Consider the following 16,340-nt stretch of genomic DNA (forward strand, 5'->3'; position numbering starts at 1 on the left):
CCGAAGAACATCTTCTTTCCGAATCGTCATCCCAGTTCAATTTCCGACACCATGCCATCAAACATCCTCTAAATTATCTACCGACAAGTGGAGTACTCGCGTTGCACCACAAACGTCTCTCCTAGGCTTGGCTAGGAGCTTATTTCCTTTGCCGTTCGCACAATGGAAAGCTCGTCCTCCAAGCGATCAAGCCCCTCGGAACCATCTCGGAGCAGGAAGCGGGCGAAGTACACCCAGTTAGCATGGTAAATTCTTCCCATCCAACAAGCCCTACTGCATAGTTTATTGCTTACTGATGACGTGAAGCAACGAATGCAAGCGCCGCAAATTAAAATGCGATGGCCAACCGGTTTGCGCGCGGTGTACACGCCAGAACGCAACATGCGTGTATACGCCCAGCAGCCACGCCTCAAGTAACACACCTGTGACGCCGTCGTGCGAGACGAAAGATGATGGGTGAGTCAACCTGACCCTAGATCTAATCTGATTAGATTGCCCTGCATCGCCCTTGCATTGATCTACAGCTCATCGTATGACCCTTGTGGTTGCAACTTACTCTCATGCTAACGACCATTGGCGGCAGACTCTCAACTAAATTCCGCACAGTTGATCAGCAGATCGAGGCCCTGCACCGCGAGATGCGCGTTATGTCTGCGCGAATGCGTGAGTTGGAGTCTGCTTCTGCGACTCCCAGTGCGAGTAACAATGGGGGTGCGTCGATCTCGTCGTCCTCTGTTAGTGCGGGTTTGCGACGGATTATGAATCGGCCTGGGTCACCGGATTATGTTGGGCCTACGAGCGCGGAGTTTGGACTTGCGGCAAGGCAGAAGAACACTGATGGTGGTGATGGAAACGAGAGTGACGGCGAGGACCTGGAGGAGTCGACGAGCGCAACCAGTCCTGCTGCGGTTTCTGATGTCGAGGCCATGTCCAATGACCCCCTGGGGTGGCTGGGCAAGGATGAGGCATTGCGACTGGTTACAGTTTATGAGAATAATGTTGGATTGATGTACCCGTGCATTGACCTGGATAGTCTACGGTGCTACGTGAACGATTACTACAAGGACGGACCGATACCACCGGGGACAACGGACCAGGATTGGTTTTTTGCGAGGGATGCGGAGGTGCTCAAAATACTGCTTGCTACGGCATTGCTGGCGGAGTCTCATGGATGGAGTGAGCGTGCTGCCCTGCTCGCTGATAGTGTCGAGGACCGCTTCGCGACGCGTGTGAAGATTCCGGAGGTCGATATGAAGGAGTTGCTTATTCTTACCTTGCTAGTATGTACCGTCCCCCCCCCTTCACAGTACCCAACGCACTCACAACAAAAGTCGATCTTCCACTCATACCGCGACGACGAAGTCATCTCTTGGCGCATTATCGGCATGGCCGTACGCGGCTCTATTCAACTGGGCCTGCACAGACAAGAAACTTGGCTACGTACAGGCGGCGTCTTCCCTGGCGAAGTCCAATGGACCTTTGCAAGCCGCCTCTTCTGGTGCATCTACGTCCTCGACCGCAAGTGGTCCTTTGGAACGGGCCTGCCCTTCGCAATCCAAGATTCCGATATGGATACGAACCTCCCTGAGCCGGGCGCTGCAACACCTTATCTAACCTGCATGATCAACTATGCGCGGCTCAGCACAAAGATCTGGGGACTTGTCATGGGCTGGCGGAGTCGACCAAAAGCTGCAACATCAGATTACTGCTCATATCTCGATTTCCAAGTCCAGCAATGGATTCAGTCAATCCCGCGAGAACTGCGATTCGACCCGGACCCAGCTGTCTCAGAAACCCAAGGCCTAGACTCTGATTCCGCCGAACGCATGACAATGCTCCAAGTCCTCCTCGCCCTCCAAGCAAACCAACTCCGTATCCTCGTCTATCGCCAAAACCTCCTTTCATCCGACTCAATAGAATCAAATGCGCCCGGCGCCCTAACAGCGGTCGAAACAGCCAAGTCAACAGTGCATATGCTAGACTACTTCTCCCGCGTCTCGGACATATACTTTCAGCGCCCCGAACCGTTCAATTATTTCCTTATCTCGGCGCTTGCGGCGCTGTTTTTGGCGGTTTTGCATGCACCGGCAAGGTTTAGTGGTGTTTGTCGGCAGGAGTTTTATGCGGCTGTTGATATGGTTAGACGGTCTAGTACGAGGGCGCATACGTCGAGGCGGCTGCAGAAGATCATTAAGAGCTTGAAGATGATTCGGTTGGGGATTGATGGGCGGGCGGTTGAGCCAGGAAGGAGGAGGAAGAGGCAGGACTTACAGCAGCAGCAGCAGACGCCTGCACAAGATCCTGGCTCCGATTTCTATCCACAAACGAGTGGCACCAGTCCAACGCCTCTCAGCCATGCCATGTCCTCCCCATCGCATGGGCATGGCCATGGTCAACCACATACCCACCAACGAAATACCCACTCAATCTCAAACCCTAACACTCCGTCCACCCTCCTAACACCACACCCACAGTTGCAAAATATAAACCACCTCTGGTCAAATACACCCTCATTAACACCACATACAAATCACCATACAAGCACCCACCAACAAAACTGGCTCGACGAATCCACAAACAGCTGCGAAGACCTAACCAGTTTCTTCGAAATGGCAGGCGGTCTCTACTTCGACGCAGACCCAAGTCTAACCACAAACGCACACGCAAATACAAACACCAATACAAACTTATCTGGCAAGATTGACGGCGACACAAATCCATCTTCCGCATCTGGCCCAGGCCCAGGGTCAGCATTCGTGATGGGAAGCGGCACCGCAAACGGAGACGTACAAGGATCAATGGGCGTGAGCGTCACCGATGCCCTAGGTGCATTCGAAGCAGAAGATGAAGCCTTGACGAGGGTTATGGCCGGGCTGTTATAGAACGCCGAACACCATATCAGGGCTATGCGCTAATATTGACGTGGCAGGATTGGAACTACCCGAGTCGTTCTCGCGCAAGCTGCACTCTCAAGCGGGAAGTCTGACGAGGACCGGAACCCGTCGCGCCTTCCTAACGTTGAGCTGGACCCATGGGGCCGCGCCTTCCATATTGGCCCAGTACTGGGACTTGATCGCGCCTTTCCCGGTGGAGGTATCCATAATCATGAAGAAGCAACGTTCGCGCCTTCCATAATGGGTGAACTGGGACCGCACCTTCCATTCCTGAAAGGTTAGATAGAGGGTCATGCCTTCCTCGTTGACACTGGGCGCAGGTCGCACCTTCCCTTGCGGGGATGTGCCTCCCTTTCTCAGATGCCTTTGGCCAGTGCCCGGCCGGTCGTTCCTTCCTGACGAACAATAGACCGCCCCTTCGGCAAAGAGACGCAGACCCCAGTTGCTTACGGTATTTATTACCAGGGTACCGGCTTTATTGTAGTACGGTTTGCTCTTGGTGTTGATATACTATACGGCTGACTATCATGTAGCGGGGAATATGTCCATAGGAAGAAAGAAAACAAGCGGCGGCTTACGCGGAGCCTAGATTGGATTCCAGAACTTCGTGCTCGTGCTCAATGACGTACTCTGTAAAACGATGAAACGGCGCAGCATAGTAAAGCTGCCCTTGTATTTTAACCCGTAGCGTAGCGTAGCCACCAGCTACCGCATGGTACACTTCATCTATGTGAGGACTATCTGACCAAATAACCAGGGACCTGGCTCTAGTTCCAAGTAATATCTATTCGCCCGAAGGCCCCTCAAGCACAGTCCCCACGGCAACAGCAACGCCAAAGTCCGGTGTTCCGTCTTCGTTCCAATTAACGATTTGCGCAGCGGTATACCTGTTCCCGTCGCACGCGCCCTCTTCAATAGCGGTCGCGTGATAGATGTTCCAGATCTCTGTGCCGTCGGGACTGGTCAGGAACCTAGAACATACGATGATTAGCGTCTTGATATTGAATGTATGTGAAAGTGGTAGGTACCCATTATGCCCAGTCCCATAATTCCCATCGGCACTAACGAAAACCGGCCCATCACTCTTAATCCAGCTCTCAGCATCAAGCGGATCACCGGCACCATCATATTCCAGTAGGGCAAGACTATAGTTAGCCGTCCAGCAGTAACTAGCCGAGTAAGCTACCCAGATATTCCCATCGTGGTAAAGCGGTGCAGCGCCCTCATTCACGGGCGCGCCGACGGTTTCCCAGTCCTCCAGCGGTTCTGAGAGAATGTGTACTTCGCCTATGCTGGAGGGCGTGTCGAGTGTTGCGATGCAGTTACATTGGATGTCGTTGGCCATGCAGGACCAGATGAAGTAGTTTTGGGTGGCGACTGTGAGGACTGTTCCGTCGATGCCCCAGTGGGGGGTTACTTGGCCGAGGTAGGTGTATTCGTCCCAGGGGGAGGCGCCGCCTGGTAAAATTTATCTTAGTTAGAATGTGTGCAAGGGATGCGTGGGATGAGGTAGGGATTGGAGTGCATACCCTGGAGGACATGAACGCGTTGGTTATCGAGGGTATCGCTGCTGCCGGCTGTGTAGTAGAGGTACCACCTTGGTCAAGTTAGCATGGTAGATAGCTTAGTTTACTAAGAGGTACATGCACTCCGTCAATCTCGTGGAACTCAGGTGCCCAAACGCTGCAACATCGGCTAGGATCATCGTCACTCCATACAGTCTGCACCTCACCAGCCTTGAGACCTTCTAGTGTTGTGGCCCGGGTAATCTGGACATCGGTCCAGGTTGTCGTCGTCAGGTAGTAATACCCATCAACATAAACCGCATAGGGATCACTGCCATTAGGGTCCTTGAGCGGGTTCGAGAAGGTAGCGGCGTCAGTTAAACCGAGCAAAACAAGGCCTGTGCCGAGGAAGCGGAGCGCGCTTCTGATAGAGAACGCCATTATGATGACTGAGCCTTCAACCACAGTATGTTATTCAGCCAGTAAGACCTGAATGGTCAGCAGGTCAATGTAGCTCTCAATGCTACACTCCTTTATACCATCCATGTTGCTTGATTTCAACCCCGCGGAGTGGCACGATTGGTGGAAAAGCAGGAGATCAGTGAAGTATGATTGCTCTTTTGGAGGCTTGTCGCCGTCAGCCAAGACGTTTCATTGTCCTGTGCCTTGAAGTCTGGCGGAGCCGCGAAGTTCTGACTCGCTGGACCACATGCACTCCGGAGTATAACTCGATTGAGAAGTCGGCTAAGATAGTGCACGTAGTGGTAGCCCTACACTCCTATTAACCGACGCCCGGTGGACGATAAAGTTTGTGCCTTTCTGCAGCACCCCGCATTTTCTCCGCGATCGACGCGGTGGCGGCCGGCTTTGAGTATCCCTGTACAGTATACCTCATTACATATGCTGTAGAGGAAGTTGTTCTGGAAACTGGTGTTTCTGCGATAATTTCCTGCTGCTCGATGTCCGTTTTCTTTTAGGCCAAGCTGTCACTAGTAGTGCTCCGTGTGGAGATGAGATAAGGATCCTGAAACACCCACTGTGCGGAATAGATGGGAAAAGAAAAAGGGTCCAGCGACAAGGGTTTCGAACTGAGATAGCTCTCATAGATGCCTCGAAAGTGGCGCTGTCAGCAGCTTGCATGAGTCGATGTCACACTTGGCCCGACAACTGCCGTACGATTTAGTACGTCCCTGTCTCAGAGCTGTGACCAGATCCACCGGAGTAGCACTTTTTATGGAGCGGAGGCCCAGTTTTGCAATATATCCAAGAATGTCATGGTTTGACCAGCCGCAGAGGGAAAGGCGTGTGCATCTTCCACAAATAGGTATACCCCTGAGCTTGGTAGTATGCATATATAGTCGATGTTGTTCTGCAACAATGGTACGACAAGTAAACCCCGTCGGAGTTACGATTCTATCTTTCTGTCGCAATGTTCTTGCCGATTCTTGCCGCGTCGTCTTCCCTGTTCGTGGGTGTAGCCTATGGCTATGCTAACCCTGGGGCCTGCTCGGGGTTGTGCAACATGCACGACCCCAGTCTGATCCGACGAGAGTCAGACGGCACGTACTTCAGATTCTCGACAGGAAACCGCATCTCCTATGCTTCTGCTCCTGCTATCGAGGGTCCGTGGACGAATATTGGGTCTGTTGTGCCGGATGGTTCGTCGATCGATCTGCCCGGAAACGACGATCTCTGGGTAGGTTGCGATCTGCAGTCAATCATACCAAACCAGTTCTCCCAACATGCTGACATCGCTTTTCTGAATGATCTAGGCTCCGGATGTTCAGCTTATCGACGGCGTTTATTATGCATACTACTCTGTTTCGTCGTTTGGCTCCCAAAACTCTGCGATTGGGGTTGCGAGTTCTGATACCATGGACCTGAACACTTGGACCGACCACGGTTCCACCGGCATCCGGTCTGACTCCTCGAAGCCGTACAATGCGATCGATGGCAACCTGTTCAACGACGGCGGAAACCTTCTGATGAACTTCGGTTCATTCTGGGGTAACATCTATCAGGCGCCCATGAGCTCGCCAACGGCGGTCGGGTCGAGCTCATACCAGATTGCTTACCAGCCAGCGGGTACGCATGCTGTTGAGGGCCCTTACCTGATGCAGTATGGCAGCTACTACTACCTCTTCTTCTCGGAGGGTATCTGCTGCGGATATGATAGCTCGATGCCGGCTACCGGAGAGGAGTACAAGATCAAGGCATGCCGTTCGTCGTCGGCCACTGGCCCATTTGTAAGTTTCACGATCGCGTTTTCAACACCGTTCAGGCTGATCAATCTAGGTTGACTCGAGCGGCACTTCCTGTACCGAGGGCGGCGGTGATATTGTCTTGGAAAGTCACGACAACGTATACGGACCTGGCGGACAGTGAGTCGTTCTTTCCTTCCTCCGACCACCTCCAATTGACTAACGAAACAGGGGCGTTTTCACCGATCCGTCGCTCGGCCCCGTGCTGTACTACCACTACGTCGATACTACTGTTGGCTACGCCGATGGCCAGAAGCTCTTCGGTTGGAACGTCATTGACTTCTCGAGTGGGTGGCCTGTTGTCTAGACGTGAACCAGGATACAGGACCTAGAAGGTGAAGTGTCCTCTGTATATAGCAGCATTGTCTTCAAAGTATGTATGATTGTGTTATTATAGGAATGTATGCGATGGTAGATCACCCTCGGTTCGTGATTGTAGCTTCAGTGCAATGGATAGACTCATTAAGCGTCGTCGGTCACTTGGCCAAGAGTAGGAGCCTCGGACTTTAAGGTAGGGTACAGGCTCCACTCTGTTTCGGTCTGATGAATGCGCCATATTTATCGGTGGCTAGAGCGTTAGTGATATGGTACCTTGTGAGCAATTCGGATCAGAAAGCAGAGGTGGGTCTGCAAATATGCAATCAAGGCTAAAACAGAACATGTGGTCTCTGGCTTTTCCAAGCTGCCGAGAGAAGGGCACGGTATCGAAGGAACCCTCTTGAGCTTTATTTTAGCCTCCCCTGGAGCTTATTGAACGATCCGAGCTCTTGGTCTGTCCGTCGTGCTTGATCTCGGGGTTCAGTTGTCTAGACTGGTCATGAAAAAAAGGCCCAAGGTATTTCGCCATGCCGTTGCAATTCGAAGAGTTTCATGTGTGGGACATCTTTTCGCTCTCGTTCCAGGCACGCGGGCTTGGTCAACGCTTGGCCGCATCGAAAAGGGACTACCAAGAGACACTAGGGACTTAGCCTCATCACTAAATATTCACTGCCGATAGTGTCCCTTACCGTGGAGCCCCCTAATAAATACTTGCTTAGGCTGCACTGGCTTATCAAAGAGCGGCATGGTAGATACTAAAGCGGGCAATAACTGTCAGAAGCGATGCGAATGGGAGGCAAGCGCGATAGGCCGTCTGTACCCCGTGCTCCCTCCGGCGTTGTAAACCTCGCCAATGAACTTCGGTACATCTCAGTGTCCAGATTGAGGCCGCTCTCCGGTTAGACAGTACACAAATTTGGAATTGAGTAATGTGTTATTAAGGCTCCCATCGCAGGATTCGGCCCGGTAGGTTGAAATTGACGGTGTATATCACTCCTTTGATTAATATCTGGACGATGAGATTTCGACTCCGATGGTCATAGGAACAGAGGATAAGAAGAGCCTGAGTGTAGGAGGCACTGTCGAGGTCAAGGCAGTGGCGTACTTCTGTGAGAGTGCCGTAGCACTCGCAGCGGCATCGAAGCGCTCGTAACTTGGTGTTTCAGGACGAAAAAAACCATCGGAGACTTCAACCTCTAGTTGCCTGTTAAGGGTGATAAGAATCAAGAGATGAGATAGAGGAGGGAATGCTCTTGAAGGAGGTGAAGGGGGCGCCAGGTGAGAAGTTCTTGAAAGGAAAGGTCCATAACACGCCCGGCCGGGCCGCACGTGATTTAGCCTGTGCCTATGCATAGAACAAATGCGATGGATATTGACAGACTTTGAAAGTAATAACTCCTACTGAGCTAATTGGAATAGTTGTTCTTCATTATCATCTGACATTTCAGCGACTATCATAGTACTAATAACAAAACATTATCGGGATTGCAATCTCCCAGGTATATATACAAGCATCAATCATTAACACATAAAATCAACTAACTTAGTGGTCTCCAGAGCCAGGCATGTTGTGACTGCATTATACATTAGCCGATTGCCTTACAATTGTATCAGGAAAGAAAAGAATCATACCCAGTCATAGTATGGAACTTATCCTTGACCTTGTCGGTGATCTTCTTGTTGGCAGGCTTGACCTTGTCGGCGTCGTAGTACTTGCCGCCGTACTTTTGCTCGACGTCGTTGAGGCCTGTTCTTATTAGCTGTATTCTCACAAGAATATATCAGGGAAAAGGCTCTTACCCTTGTCAAGATAATCGGTGTTGCCGCCAGCGCCGGTCTTGCCACCGCTAGCACCAGTTTGGGCGCCCTTGTGGGCGTCGGCGATGTTTGAGCCGAAGGATTCGTAGTTGTTCATTTTGATGGTATCTTAATTTAATTCCAATTGATTGTTGTATTATCCTTTCGTTAATTGAGTAGGACGGGGTTCTTATAGTTCAGCAAAACGGGTTAGTCATCCGCAATAGACGTGACGCAAGCACAGCGGAGAGAGTTCAGCCATGATGTAAGCAACCATCATCAATGATCTCGATGATTTGTTACCAGGCTTGAGCTTCCCCATGATTCCAGTGACTGGATACGATCTGCATGTCAAATTATGGATCATGATGAAAGGGCGAAATGCTGTTGCCTTGCATCTGACGAAACTTGGGACGATCAGGCTTGGAATGCTTGGGGAAGCTTGCCCTATAGGGCTGGATAGTACTCTGTACTGCAAAGTGCAGTTGGAAGTATTATTTTGAGTCTCCGCTTCAGGTGACCCTACACATTACCCCTCTTGTCAGAGCACATGAGCCTTTGTGTAACATTTACACCACTAGCTAAGCAAGAAGCAAACAATGACAAAGACAAAGACAACCATGAAGACCTCCTTATCCTGCCTTGCAGCAACAGGCACCTGTATCTACCATCACCACCCACCTCCTAGAAAAGCACACCAACACACCAAACCAACACACCAAACCAACTCACATGGCCTCTAACAGACTATTTAACTCCGTACCTCCCTTACCCAATGACTTACCCGTCGCAAATCTGCCCAGAATCTCCCTGGCCAGCCTCATCTCCGGAGACGCGGCGTCCGCAACCGCCGTCCTCACCGCATGCCACACATCAGGCTTCTTCCAACCAGATCTGGCCAATTCCCCTACCGGCGAATCCATGATAAACCTCGTCGACTCTATCTTCCCGCTGATAAACGAGACGATGGACCTCCCTCTTCCTGAAAAGATGGATTATATTCAGGACGCTCTGAGGAGTTTTCTTGGGTTTGTCTACAATTCCCATCTTCCAGACACATTATATCTAGGTACAAAGCCCCCGGCGTCATGAAAACCGCCTCGGGGACCCCAGACCACTGCGAGTTCTGGACGATCTCTGAAGATGGCATCACAGGCACAACGGCCTCCGAAAAGCCGATGCGCGCGCCTCTCTCCACTGCCCGCGGGTTATTCAAGGAGGATCTCGGGAGCGGCCGGGAAGTCGTGGATTATATCTTCCGCACGCTGGCAGAGCAGCTGCAGCTCCCCTCCAAAGCGTTCACCCAGTTCCACGATACGAAGCGGGAATCGGGCACTGTGATTAGGTTGATTAGGTATGAGGCGGATTCGCCGGGATTACTCGCGCACACAGATTTCGGGAGTATCACGCTCCTAGCGAATATTCTAGGTGGACTGCAAGTTTTCAGCCCCCGTGGAAAGTGGGAATGGGTGAAGCCCCTGCCGGGCTGTCTGATTGTGAATACGGGTGATGCGATGGTTGAGTGGACAGTGGGCGTACTGAGGTCGAATATGCACCGGGTGTTGAGTGCCCCGGGAAGTCAGGGCGGCTTGGCGAGGGTGAGCTTTGCGGGCTTGTGAGGCCGTTCAAGGAGGCGATGATGGGGAGGTTGGTTGGAGGGAGGATTCCGAGTCTGGAGCGAGACAAGGATGAAGGGGTGCAGGATGTTGGAGTCGGGATCGATGGGATGACGGCTTGGGAGTGGGAGTTGAAGAAGGCTATGGCGTTGAAAGAGGGGAGAGACTGTGCGAGGAGTCGGGGGGGGAGGGAGTCCAATTAGCTTATTGATTACCCAAGTTAGGCAGGTAGCGTAGAACCGGGCGAGATCCTGTTATAATAGGCTACGTGATGATCAAGTACTAAATACTCCGTCCTTACCTTATGCTTCCAATTACAATTTCTGCCCACGCACTTTCCCCATCCAAACAGGCCTCGTCTTATTATAAGCCCTCATCCGCCTCCTCACCTCCCCAAACACCAACGGCGCAAGATCACCTGGACTCCCCAAATCGACCCTCCTACAATCCGGCATCAACCACCTCACAGCGCCTGACCCCATTCCCGATTCCTTCCCACGTCTTCCATCTTCGCTCGCAGCCTCTGTAAATCCCCAACAAGCCTTAGCCCAAGACTCAAAAAGATCCCTCGCCTGCGGCATCCCCTCATACTCATTCCATTTCACCACCACATCAGCCCTACTAGCCTGACTAGCAACTACGCGGCTCCCATCATGACCACACCCCTCGCACCCAAAAGCAAACCACATCGGCGGCGCACCGGTACAGTCTTCTACCGCTGCAGGACTAACGAGGACATGGTCTAGCGTTGTGGCATTGCAGTAGGGGACTTCGCGCGGGGGAGTGGAAGGCCAGATACTATCTTCCGAATACCTGGGCATGCAAGGGGGTTAGAGAACGGTAAGCAGATCGTTATGGGCACTATGCCACGATGGAAACGAGTCTGTTTGATTGCACCAGGCGCTTACGACGGCAACGCCAGCGGGGAGGGGGAGGTTGCTAATAGTATTACCATGGATTCAAACAATCGGTCTGACTCAGGCAGGTTCTGGATCTCAAGGAGGGTCTTTACCAGACCGAGGGCTAGGTTCGCGCCCGCGCTGTTCCCGGCTATTACGATTTGGGAGGCTGGGATGGCTGGGTATGCGGCGTTGGGCGGGGGGTAGAGGAGGCTCGTGTATGCGAGGAGGATGTCCAGAATAGGCGCAGGAAATGTGTGGACTAGTGCGAGACGGTGTTTGAGTGAGACGACGAGGGCGCCTGTTGATTTTGCTAGACGGGCTGAGGCAGCGCGGTACTGGGTTGGGCTGCTGAAGCTGTGAGAGGTGTAGGGTTAGTTGATACTCCCGGCGTGTGTGAATGAGGGACATCATACTAGAGGCCACCACCATGGGCGTATAAAATGGTGAGATTGGGATTGCATCCTTTCAACAAGGCACGGATCTTCTCTTCCTCTATTGCATCAGGCTTAGACCGGCACCATCAGCAGCGCCTTGAGCTCCAGAGCAAGGCCCAATGAACTCAACGCCCACATCTTGTATAGGTATTTCATCCGCCGATATAACGCGGTGATGATCCTTCTTCAGCCGGTTGATAACAGTATACAGGACATCTCTGATAGCAGGACTGGAAGGCGCAGGGAAATTCGATCTGACAATATTGACCCCCCGCGCGCAGGAACGTCGAGAGATGTAGCCTTTTGGAGCTGGGATATGGGCAGCCATGGTTTGTTCCCGATTTTCTGGCACATGTGCTGGACGAGGTCTTTTTGTTCGTCGATTGAGGTCATCTTGGGGATGGTTTTGGTCAAGGTAGGTGTACTAAGAGTCCTTAAGGAGGCGAGGTGTAAGGGAAGTGGTACTGGCAATTACTAAGTATAGGTAAAATACCAGGGTAAGCTGCGTTTCTTTGTTTCTCACTTAAGTGTTGCAAAATACCGGGGTAAGCTGTATTTCTTTATTCCTTACTTAAGTATTGCCGGCGATTGGGGGGCGTTGCTCCCCCCACCCCAGATTTTTAAGTGCCTTAAGGCCACCAATACGCTGAACTACGCCGTCTAGCTGGTAGCATAGATTTGACGTCAGAAGGGTCTATGCATTACTTACAGTATTCCACCTCGTTCAAGACTAGGAAACCTATATCGGCTCTTCATGCACTTCGCTTCCCATTGAGGATAGGGTTAGTCAACGGTTGACCGCTGGACTGAACGGCTCAGGAAAACCGCAAGCTTGGCCCGCGCGACTCAGATCGTCTGCCGTCGGTGCGGACGGGAGACATCATAATCTCATGGGCGACTTTTTTTATGGTTCGAAATTCCCGACTATAACTTCTGCTCTACATTAAGACCGGCGATTCAAAGTACATGAGGTTGGGTGGATCGCGGCCGGCACCTTGCGACCGGAAGGTATTCGATAACCGGCTGGGCCGAGCCATTCAACGTGACGATAACCTCGCAAACTCACCTTCATTAATTGCTAGACTACTTTATATTGCGGCTGAGGCAGGGCTTAGCCGCCGAAATCCCTTGCGAACTGTCCACCTGGCGATCCCGTGGCAGTAACCATAGTTCAAAGTCGAACCACTCTGCTTCTACTGCAGTGTGCACAATCCACCCGAGCCAGGGGGATTGACAGATTGAGGTGTCGAATTGTTTTACAACGACTCGGATGTGAACTTTGATTCATCTTGTCTGGATCACGGACGCAGGGGCTTTTGTTTGGGGTGGCTTACTGGGGGCAATTTTAAATAGGTTGCGCTAAGTTGGAGTTGGTTTTGGCCCCCAGAGACCCCAATTAGGGCCAGTTCCAGTCCCTGGATTCGAATGTGGAATGGTCCACACATTCATTCTGGAGAACCAGATCCTTCTCAAGTTCTCATGAACTGAAGGATCTACTGTTGGCCAGCTGCTGAATGCTGAATATTACCCCTGAGTATGAGTGACTACAACCGTTGTCGTGAGTCAACAAAGTTCTTCACGAGGAATTAGCTTCACAAGGTGTTTGAGGAATCTTAAAGGGGCTCAAACTCCCGAGCAAGCGGTCAAATCAGGCCCCAATCCGAGTGCCCTACCCTCCGTAGCTTGCGCGCCTAGACTGTTTTGGTATCAAGGCCCTGTTGATCGTGAACCAGATTGTCTCTGGGCGAGTCAGAGTCGAATCCGACTGGAGCAGCGCCACTGCATATCCACCCCTCCAGGCACCCTGACTCTGTGCAGTCTGCCTAGCACTGGGCTGAGCCTCAGACGATTCGCTCGATCCTGGAAACGAAAAGCTAAACGTTATATAAAGCTCTGTTGTCCCTTCAATTCCAGTTATTCTTCACGACATCGCAACCCTCCTGACTCTACCACTCCTCGCCCTTCCAACTCAACCACCACCACCACCACCACCATCAACATGCGTTTCTTCATCCCTCTCGCTCTCCTCGGTGCCACCGTCATGGCCGCCGACCAGACCCCCACAGAGCTCCTCAACAGCGTTATTCCCTCATGTATGGCGCCCTGCTTCACCACCGCCCTCGAGAACGTCTCCGGCTGCAGTGACCTGGACGACAAGGACTGTGTCTGCAAGGCCGACACTCTCGACACCGACAACATCTCCGGCATCACAGACGATTTGACCAAGTGCGCTTCCAACTGCTCCAGCAGCGAGCTGGAGGAGCTGGCCAACCTTGACGTGAGCTCGCTCAACAGCAAGGTCGAAGCCTTCTGTGGTATGCTGCAGTCAACTCAATTACCAAATTTGATAAATACTTACAACTATGCAGGTGCTGCTCCCATTCTTTCTGCTTCCAGCGCTGTCATTGCTGCCGGTGCCATGGTCTTCTACGCCTTCCTTTAAGCTGATGCGCTTGGATGATTTATAATTTTCATGTTCTGTATTCTACGAGATGTACATATGACATAGTGCATAATACCCTAATTGCTTTCTTTTCTATGAAGACAAGCTTCTTACATGCAGTAAGCAGTAAGCACCAGTAGCCAGTCACGTTAACTCTGCGTTGAATGGCGAATCTTCCCCCACCAACACCATCCTTCAACTCTTTCACCTACAACTATCTTCGACTACCAACAAACCTTATCAAAATGACCATCGACACAAACTCCTTCACTACCATTCCCATCCTGGACTACTCCCAAACAACATCCCCAACCACCAAACCCACCTTTCTCGCCGAGCTCCGCAACGCACTGGTCAACGTGGGGTTCTTCTATCTCATCAACGCCCCGATCGCATCGCCCATTAAACAAGATCTAGAAGAAAAATGCAAGGCGCTCTTCGATCTCCCACTGGAAAAGAAACTTGAGATCGAAATGGTCAATAGCAAGCACTTCCTCGGCTACTCGCGACTTGGAGCAGAGATTACAGCGCGCAAGCAGGATTACCGAGAGCAGTTTGATGTATGAAGATGTCTTATCGCTTTATGTCTTTGAATGTCTCGGATTCTAACATGTTGTAGTTTGCGACCGAGTTGCCTGCTCCGGGACCGGAGGAGCCCTTGTATAGGAATATTCGGGGGCCGAATCAGGTACCCTCTTTATCTTTCCTTCAGCACCACAGACTAAATCTAATTTCTATATAGTGGCCCGACGAAAAAGCAATCCCAGGATTCCGCCAATCCGTCTCAGCATACCTAGCCTCACTCAGCCCAGTGGCGGAGAATTTCCAGCTCCTCATCGCCGAAGCACTAGACCTCCCCCCGCCAGCACTGTCGCAATTCTTCGACAACCCCGTCCAACAAAAGATGAAATTAATAAAGTACCCCCCACCACGCAGCGCCGCCGAATCCCAGGGCGTCGGAGCGCACAAGGATTCAGAGTTCCTCACGTTCCTTCTGCAAGCGACTCCCCACCATGGACTAGAGGTGCAGAATAAATCCGGGGCTTGGGTCTCAGCTCCACCAATCGAGGGCTCGCTGGTTGTTAATATCGGTCGCGCCTTGGAGGCGATTACGGGGGGTGTTTGTACGGCGACGACACACCGTGTTAATCTTGCGCCGTCGAACTATGTTGATAAGAACGGGACCCCGCTGGGCCCGCGGTTCTCTATCCCTGTTTTCCAGGGGATGAGCTTGGACTTGTCAGTGAAGGATATCGACTTGGAGTTCCCGCAGCATATTAAGGACCTGGTTGGCGATGAAAAAGCTCGCTCGGATGCCGAGGCGACCTTTAACATGATTTTTCGCGGTCGCACGGGCGAGGGGACTCTTATCCACCGCATCATTAGCCACCAGGACGTCGGTCGGCGGTGGTACCCTGCGCTACTGGCGCAGGCGCTAGGAGAGTATGAGAAGCCGGGACCTGCATAAGCCATAAAGCATGGATTGGATTCTTCACGGAAGTGAGCGCGGATCGCCAAGTGCCCAAGGGTACCGGACTCCAAATCAAGATGAAACGCCGGCCACTCGTTCCACAAAAACCAGCGTTTTTCCCGCAGCTAGAGTCTGGTCTGACTGTCTGACTGGTCTCAAGGGCGCGGTACAGCGGACAGCCTGTAGACTGCAGGTTGCCAAACCCACAGCAATCTTAAACCAAAACGACTCCTATGTATCAAGTCCCACACCAGTTGTTTGACAAGCTGGACAGCCAGCAAACTATGCTCGAAGGCGAAAGATGGCTGGCAAAATCAGCGTGGTTTAAATCTCCAGTGAAAGACTTTGATTTCTACGGGCATTGGACCATTCAAAGCATCCGAGGAGAGGACCATGATTGGATTCTCATTGTACTCTATAAATTCTCAATACCTTCTCCCATATAAAACCTCTTAAGCAGAAAGAGAAATCAGGTAAAGAAACCTAAAAACTACTTGAAAGTCCACTCTGCAAGAGAGACCCAGGACTACTCGTGTGTAAATTGTTGTTATAAAGTTGCGCCTCCATCTTCCATCGCCCATTGATCGCTTGGCCTTGGCCATGTGTCCGATAGGTTCAGTTGTGTCCAGATCAATTCCCAGGTACCTTGACTCGAATGATAGAGAATTGGCCCGAGCCATGGCCAATTATTAGAAGATC

General features: G+C 51.7%; 8 protein-coding genes across 8 annotated transcripts; 5 read left to right on the top strand and 3 right to left on the bottom strand.

Annotated features, from left to right (window-relative positions):
* The first annotated feature begins 34 nt into the window (after window positions 1-34).
* On the top strand, window positions 35-2,923 carry BDV14DRAFT_210233 (transcription factor domain-containing protein). Its single transcript, XM_073775847.1, has 4 exons — window positions 35-245; window positions 307-456; window positions 584-1,280; window positions 1,332-2,923. Exons 1-4 carry the CDS (start codon window positions 163-165, stop codon window positions 2,880-2,882), a joined length of 2,481 nt encoding a protein of 826 aa, XP_073625873.1. The 5' UTR covers window positions 35-162; the 3' UTR covers window positions 2,883-2,923.
* A 640-nt stretch (window positions 2,924-3,563) lies between these two features.
* Window positions 3,564-4,840, bottom strand: BDV14DRAFT_210235 (glycoside hydrolase family 43 protein; the record flags this gene model as incomplete). Its single annotated transcript, XM_073775848.1, has 4 exons — window positions 3,564-3,865; window positions 3,923-4,352; window positions 4,424-4,491; window positions 4,563-4,840. The coding sequence occupies 4 exons, from the start codon at window positions 4,838-4,840 to the stop codon at window positions 3,679-3,681; spliced, it is 963 nt and encodes a 320-aa protein (XP_073625874.1). The 3' UTR covers window positions 3,564-3,678.
* Window positions 4,841-5,670: 830 nt separating this feature from the next.
* Window positions 5,671-6,967, top strand: BDV14DRAFT_210237 (arabinan endo-1,5-alpha-L-arabinosidase; the record flags this gene model as incomplete). The annotated part of the gene is made up of 4 exons (XM_073775849.1): window positions 5,671-6,095; window positions 6,172-6,645; window positions 6,695-6,780; window positions 6,832-6,967. Exons 1-4 carry the CDS (start codon window positions 5,829-5,831, stop codon window positions 6,965-6,967), a joined length of 963 nt encoding a protein of 320 aa, XP_073625875.1. The 5' UTR covers window positions 5,671-5,828.
* A 1,433-nt stretch (window positions 6,968-8,400) lies between these two features.
* On the bottom strand, window positions 8,401-8,921 carry BDV14DRAFT_177526 (uncharacterized protein). Its single transcript, XM_073769432.1, has 3 exons — window positions 8,779-8,921; window positions 8,611-8,725; window positions 8,401-8,552 (listed from the first exon to the last, which is right to left on the bottom strand). Exons 1-3 carry the CDS (start codon window positions 8,891-8,893, stop codon window positions 8,522-8,524), a joined length of 261 nt encoding a protein of 86 aa, XP_073625876.1. The 5' UTR covers window positions 8,894-8,921; the 3' UTR covers window positions 8,401-8,521.
* A 538-nt stretch (window positions 8,922-9,459) lies between these two features.
* BDV14DRAFT_177527 (uncharacterized protein) lies at window positions 9,460-10,541 on the top strand. The gene has a single exon (XM_073769433.1). The coding sequence runs from the start codon at window positions 9,864-9,866 to the stop codon at window positions 10,392-10,394; it is 531 nt and encodes a 176-aa protein (XP_073625877.1). The 5' UTR covers window positions 9,460-9,863; the 3' UTR covers window positions 10,395-10,541.
* Window positions 10,542-10,705: 164 nt separating this feature from the next.
* Window positions 10,706-12,055, bottom strand: BDV14DRAFT_202360 (Alpha/Beta hydrolase protein; the record flags this gene model as incomplete). The annotated part of the gene is made up of 4 exons (XM_073774006.1): window positions 10,706-11,204; window positions 11,300-11,647; window positions 11,707-11,798; window positions 11,864-12,055. 4 exons carry the CDS (start codon window positions 12,053-12,055, stop codon window positions 10,706-10,708), a joined length of 1,131 nt encoding a protein of 376 aa, XP_073625878.1.
* Window positions 12,056-13,655: 1,600 nt separating this feature from the next.
* On the top strand, window positions 13,656-14,253 carry BDV14DRAFT_177528 (uncharacterized protein). The gene is made up of 2 exons (XM_073769434.1): window positions 13,656-14,042; window positions 14,097-14,253. Exons 1-2 carry the CDS (start codon window positions 13,727-13,729, stop codon window positions 14,168-14,170), a joined length of 390 nt encoding a protein of 129 aa, XP_073625879.1. The 5' UTR covers window positions 13,656-13,726; the 3' UTR covers window positions 14,171-14,253.
* Window positions 14,254-14,377: 124 nt separating this feature from the next.
* Window positions 14,378-16,220, top strand: BDV14DRAFT_177530 (isopenicillin N synthase family dioxygenase). Its single transcript, XM_073769435.1, has 3 exons — window positions 14,378-14,730; window positions 14,790-14,858; window positions 14,913-16,220. Exons 1-3 carry the CDS (start codon window positions 14,416-14,418, stop codon window positions 15,636-15,638), a joined length of 1,110 nt encoding a protein of 369 aa, XP_073625880.1. The 5' UTR covers window positions 14,378-14,415; the 3' UTR covers window positions 15,639-16,220.
* Window positions 16,221-16,340: the final 120 nt, after the last annotated feature.

This window comes from Aspergillus stella-maris (assembly GCF_047715825.1).
Source record: "Aspergillus stella-maris strain CBS 113639 unplaced genomic scaffold BDV14scaffold_46, whole genome shotgun sequence".
In the NCBI taxonomy this organism is placed as follows: domain Eukaryota; kingdom Fungi; phylum Ascomycota; class Eurotiomycetes; order Eurotiales; family Aspergillaceae; genus Aspergillus; species Aspergillus stella-maris.

Coding starts and splice junctions, on each gene's coding strand:
- BDV14DRAFT_177530 (XM_073769435.1), top strand. CDS start 14,416: ATGACCATCGACACAAACTCCTTCACTACCATTCCCATCCTGGACTAC. Junction 14,731..14,789: donor ATTACCGAGAGCAGTTTGAT/GTATGAAGATGT, acceptor AACATGTTGTAG/TTTGCGACCGAGTTGCCTGC. Junction 14,859..14,912: donor ATATTCGGGGGCCGAATCAG/GTACCCTCTTTA, acceptor ATTTCTATATAG/TGGCCCGACGAAAAAGCAAT.
- BDV14DRAFT_177528 (XM_073769434.1), top strand. CDS start 13,727: ATGCGTTTCTTCATCCCTCTCGCTCTCCTCGGTGCCACCGTCATGGCC. Junction 14,043..14,096: donor CAAGGTCGAAGCCTTCTGTG/GTATGCTGCAGT, acceptor ACAACTATGCAG/GTGCTGCTCCCATTCTTTCT.
- BDV14DRAFT_210233 (XM_073775847.1), top strand. CDS start 163: ATGGAAAGCTCGTCCTCCAAGCGATCAAGCCCCTCGGAACCATCTCGG. Junction 246..306: donor AAGTACACCCAGTTAGCATG/GTAAATTCTTCC, acceptor GATGACGTGAAG/CAACGAATGCAAGCGCCGCA. Junction 1,281..1,331: donor TGCTTATTCTTACCTTGCTA/GTATGTACCGTC, acceptor TCACAACAAAAG/TCGATCTTCCACTCATACCG.
- BDV14DRAFT_177526 (XM_073769432.1), bottom strand. CDS start 8,893: ATGAACAACTACGAATCCTTCGGCTCAAACATCGCCGACGCCCACAAG. Junction 8,726..8,778: donor CACCGATTATCTTGACAAGG/GTAAGAGCCTTT, acceptor TAATAAGAACAG/GCCTCAACGACGTCGAGCAA. Junction 8,553..8,610: donor AAGTTCCATACTATGACTGG/GTATGATTCTTT, acceptor TGTATAATGCAG/TCACAACATGCCTGGCTCTG.
- BDV14DRAFT_177527 (XM_073769433.1), top strand. CDS start 9,864: ATGAAAACCGCCTCGGGGACCCCAGACCACTGCGAGTTCTGGACGATC.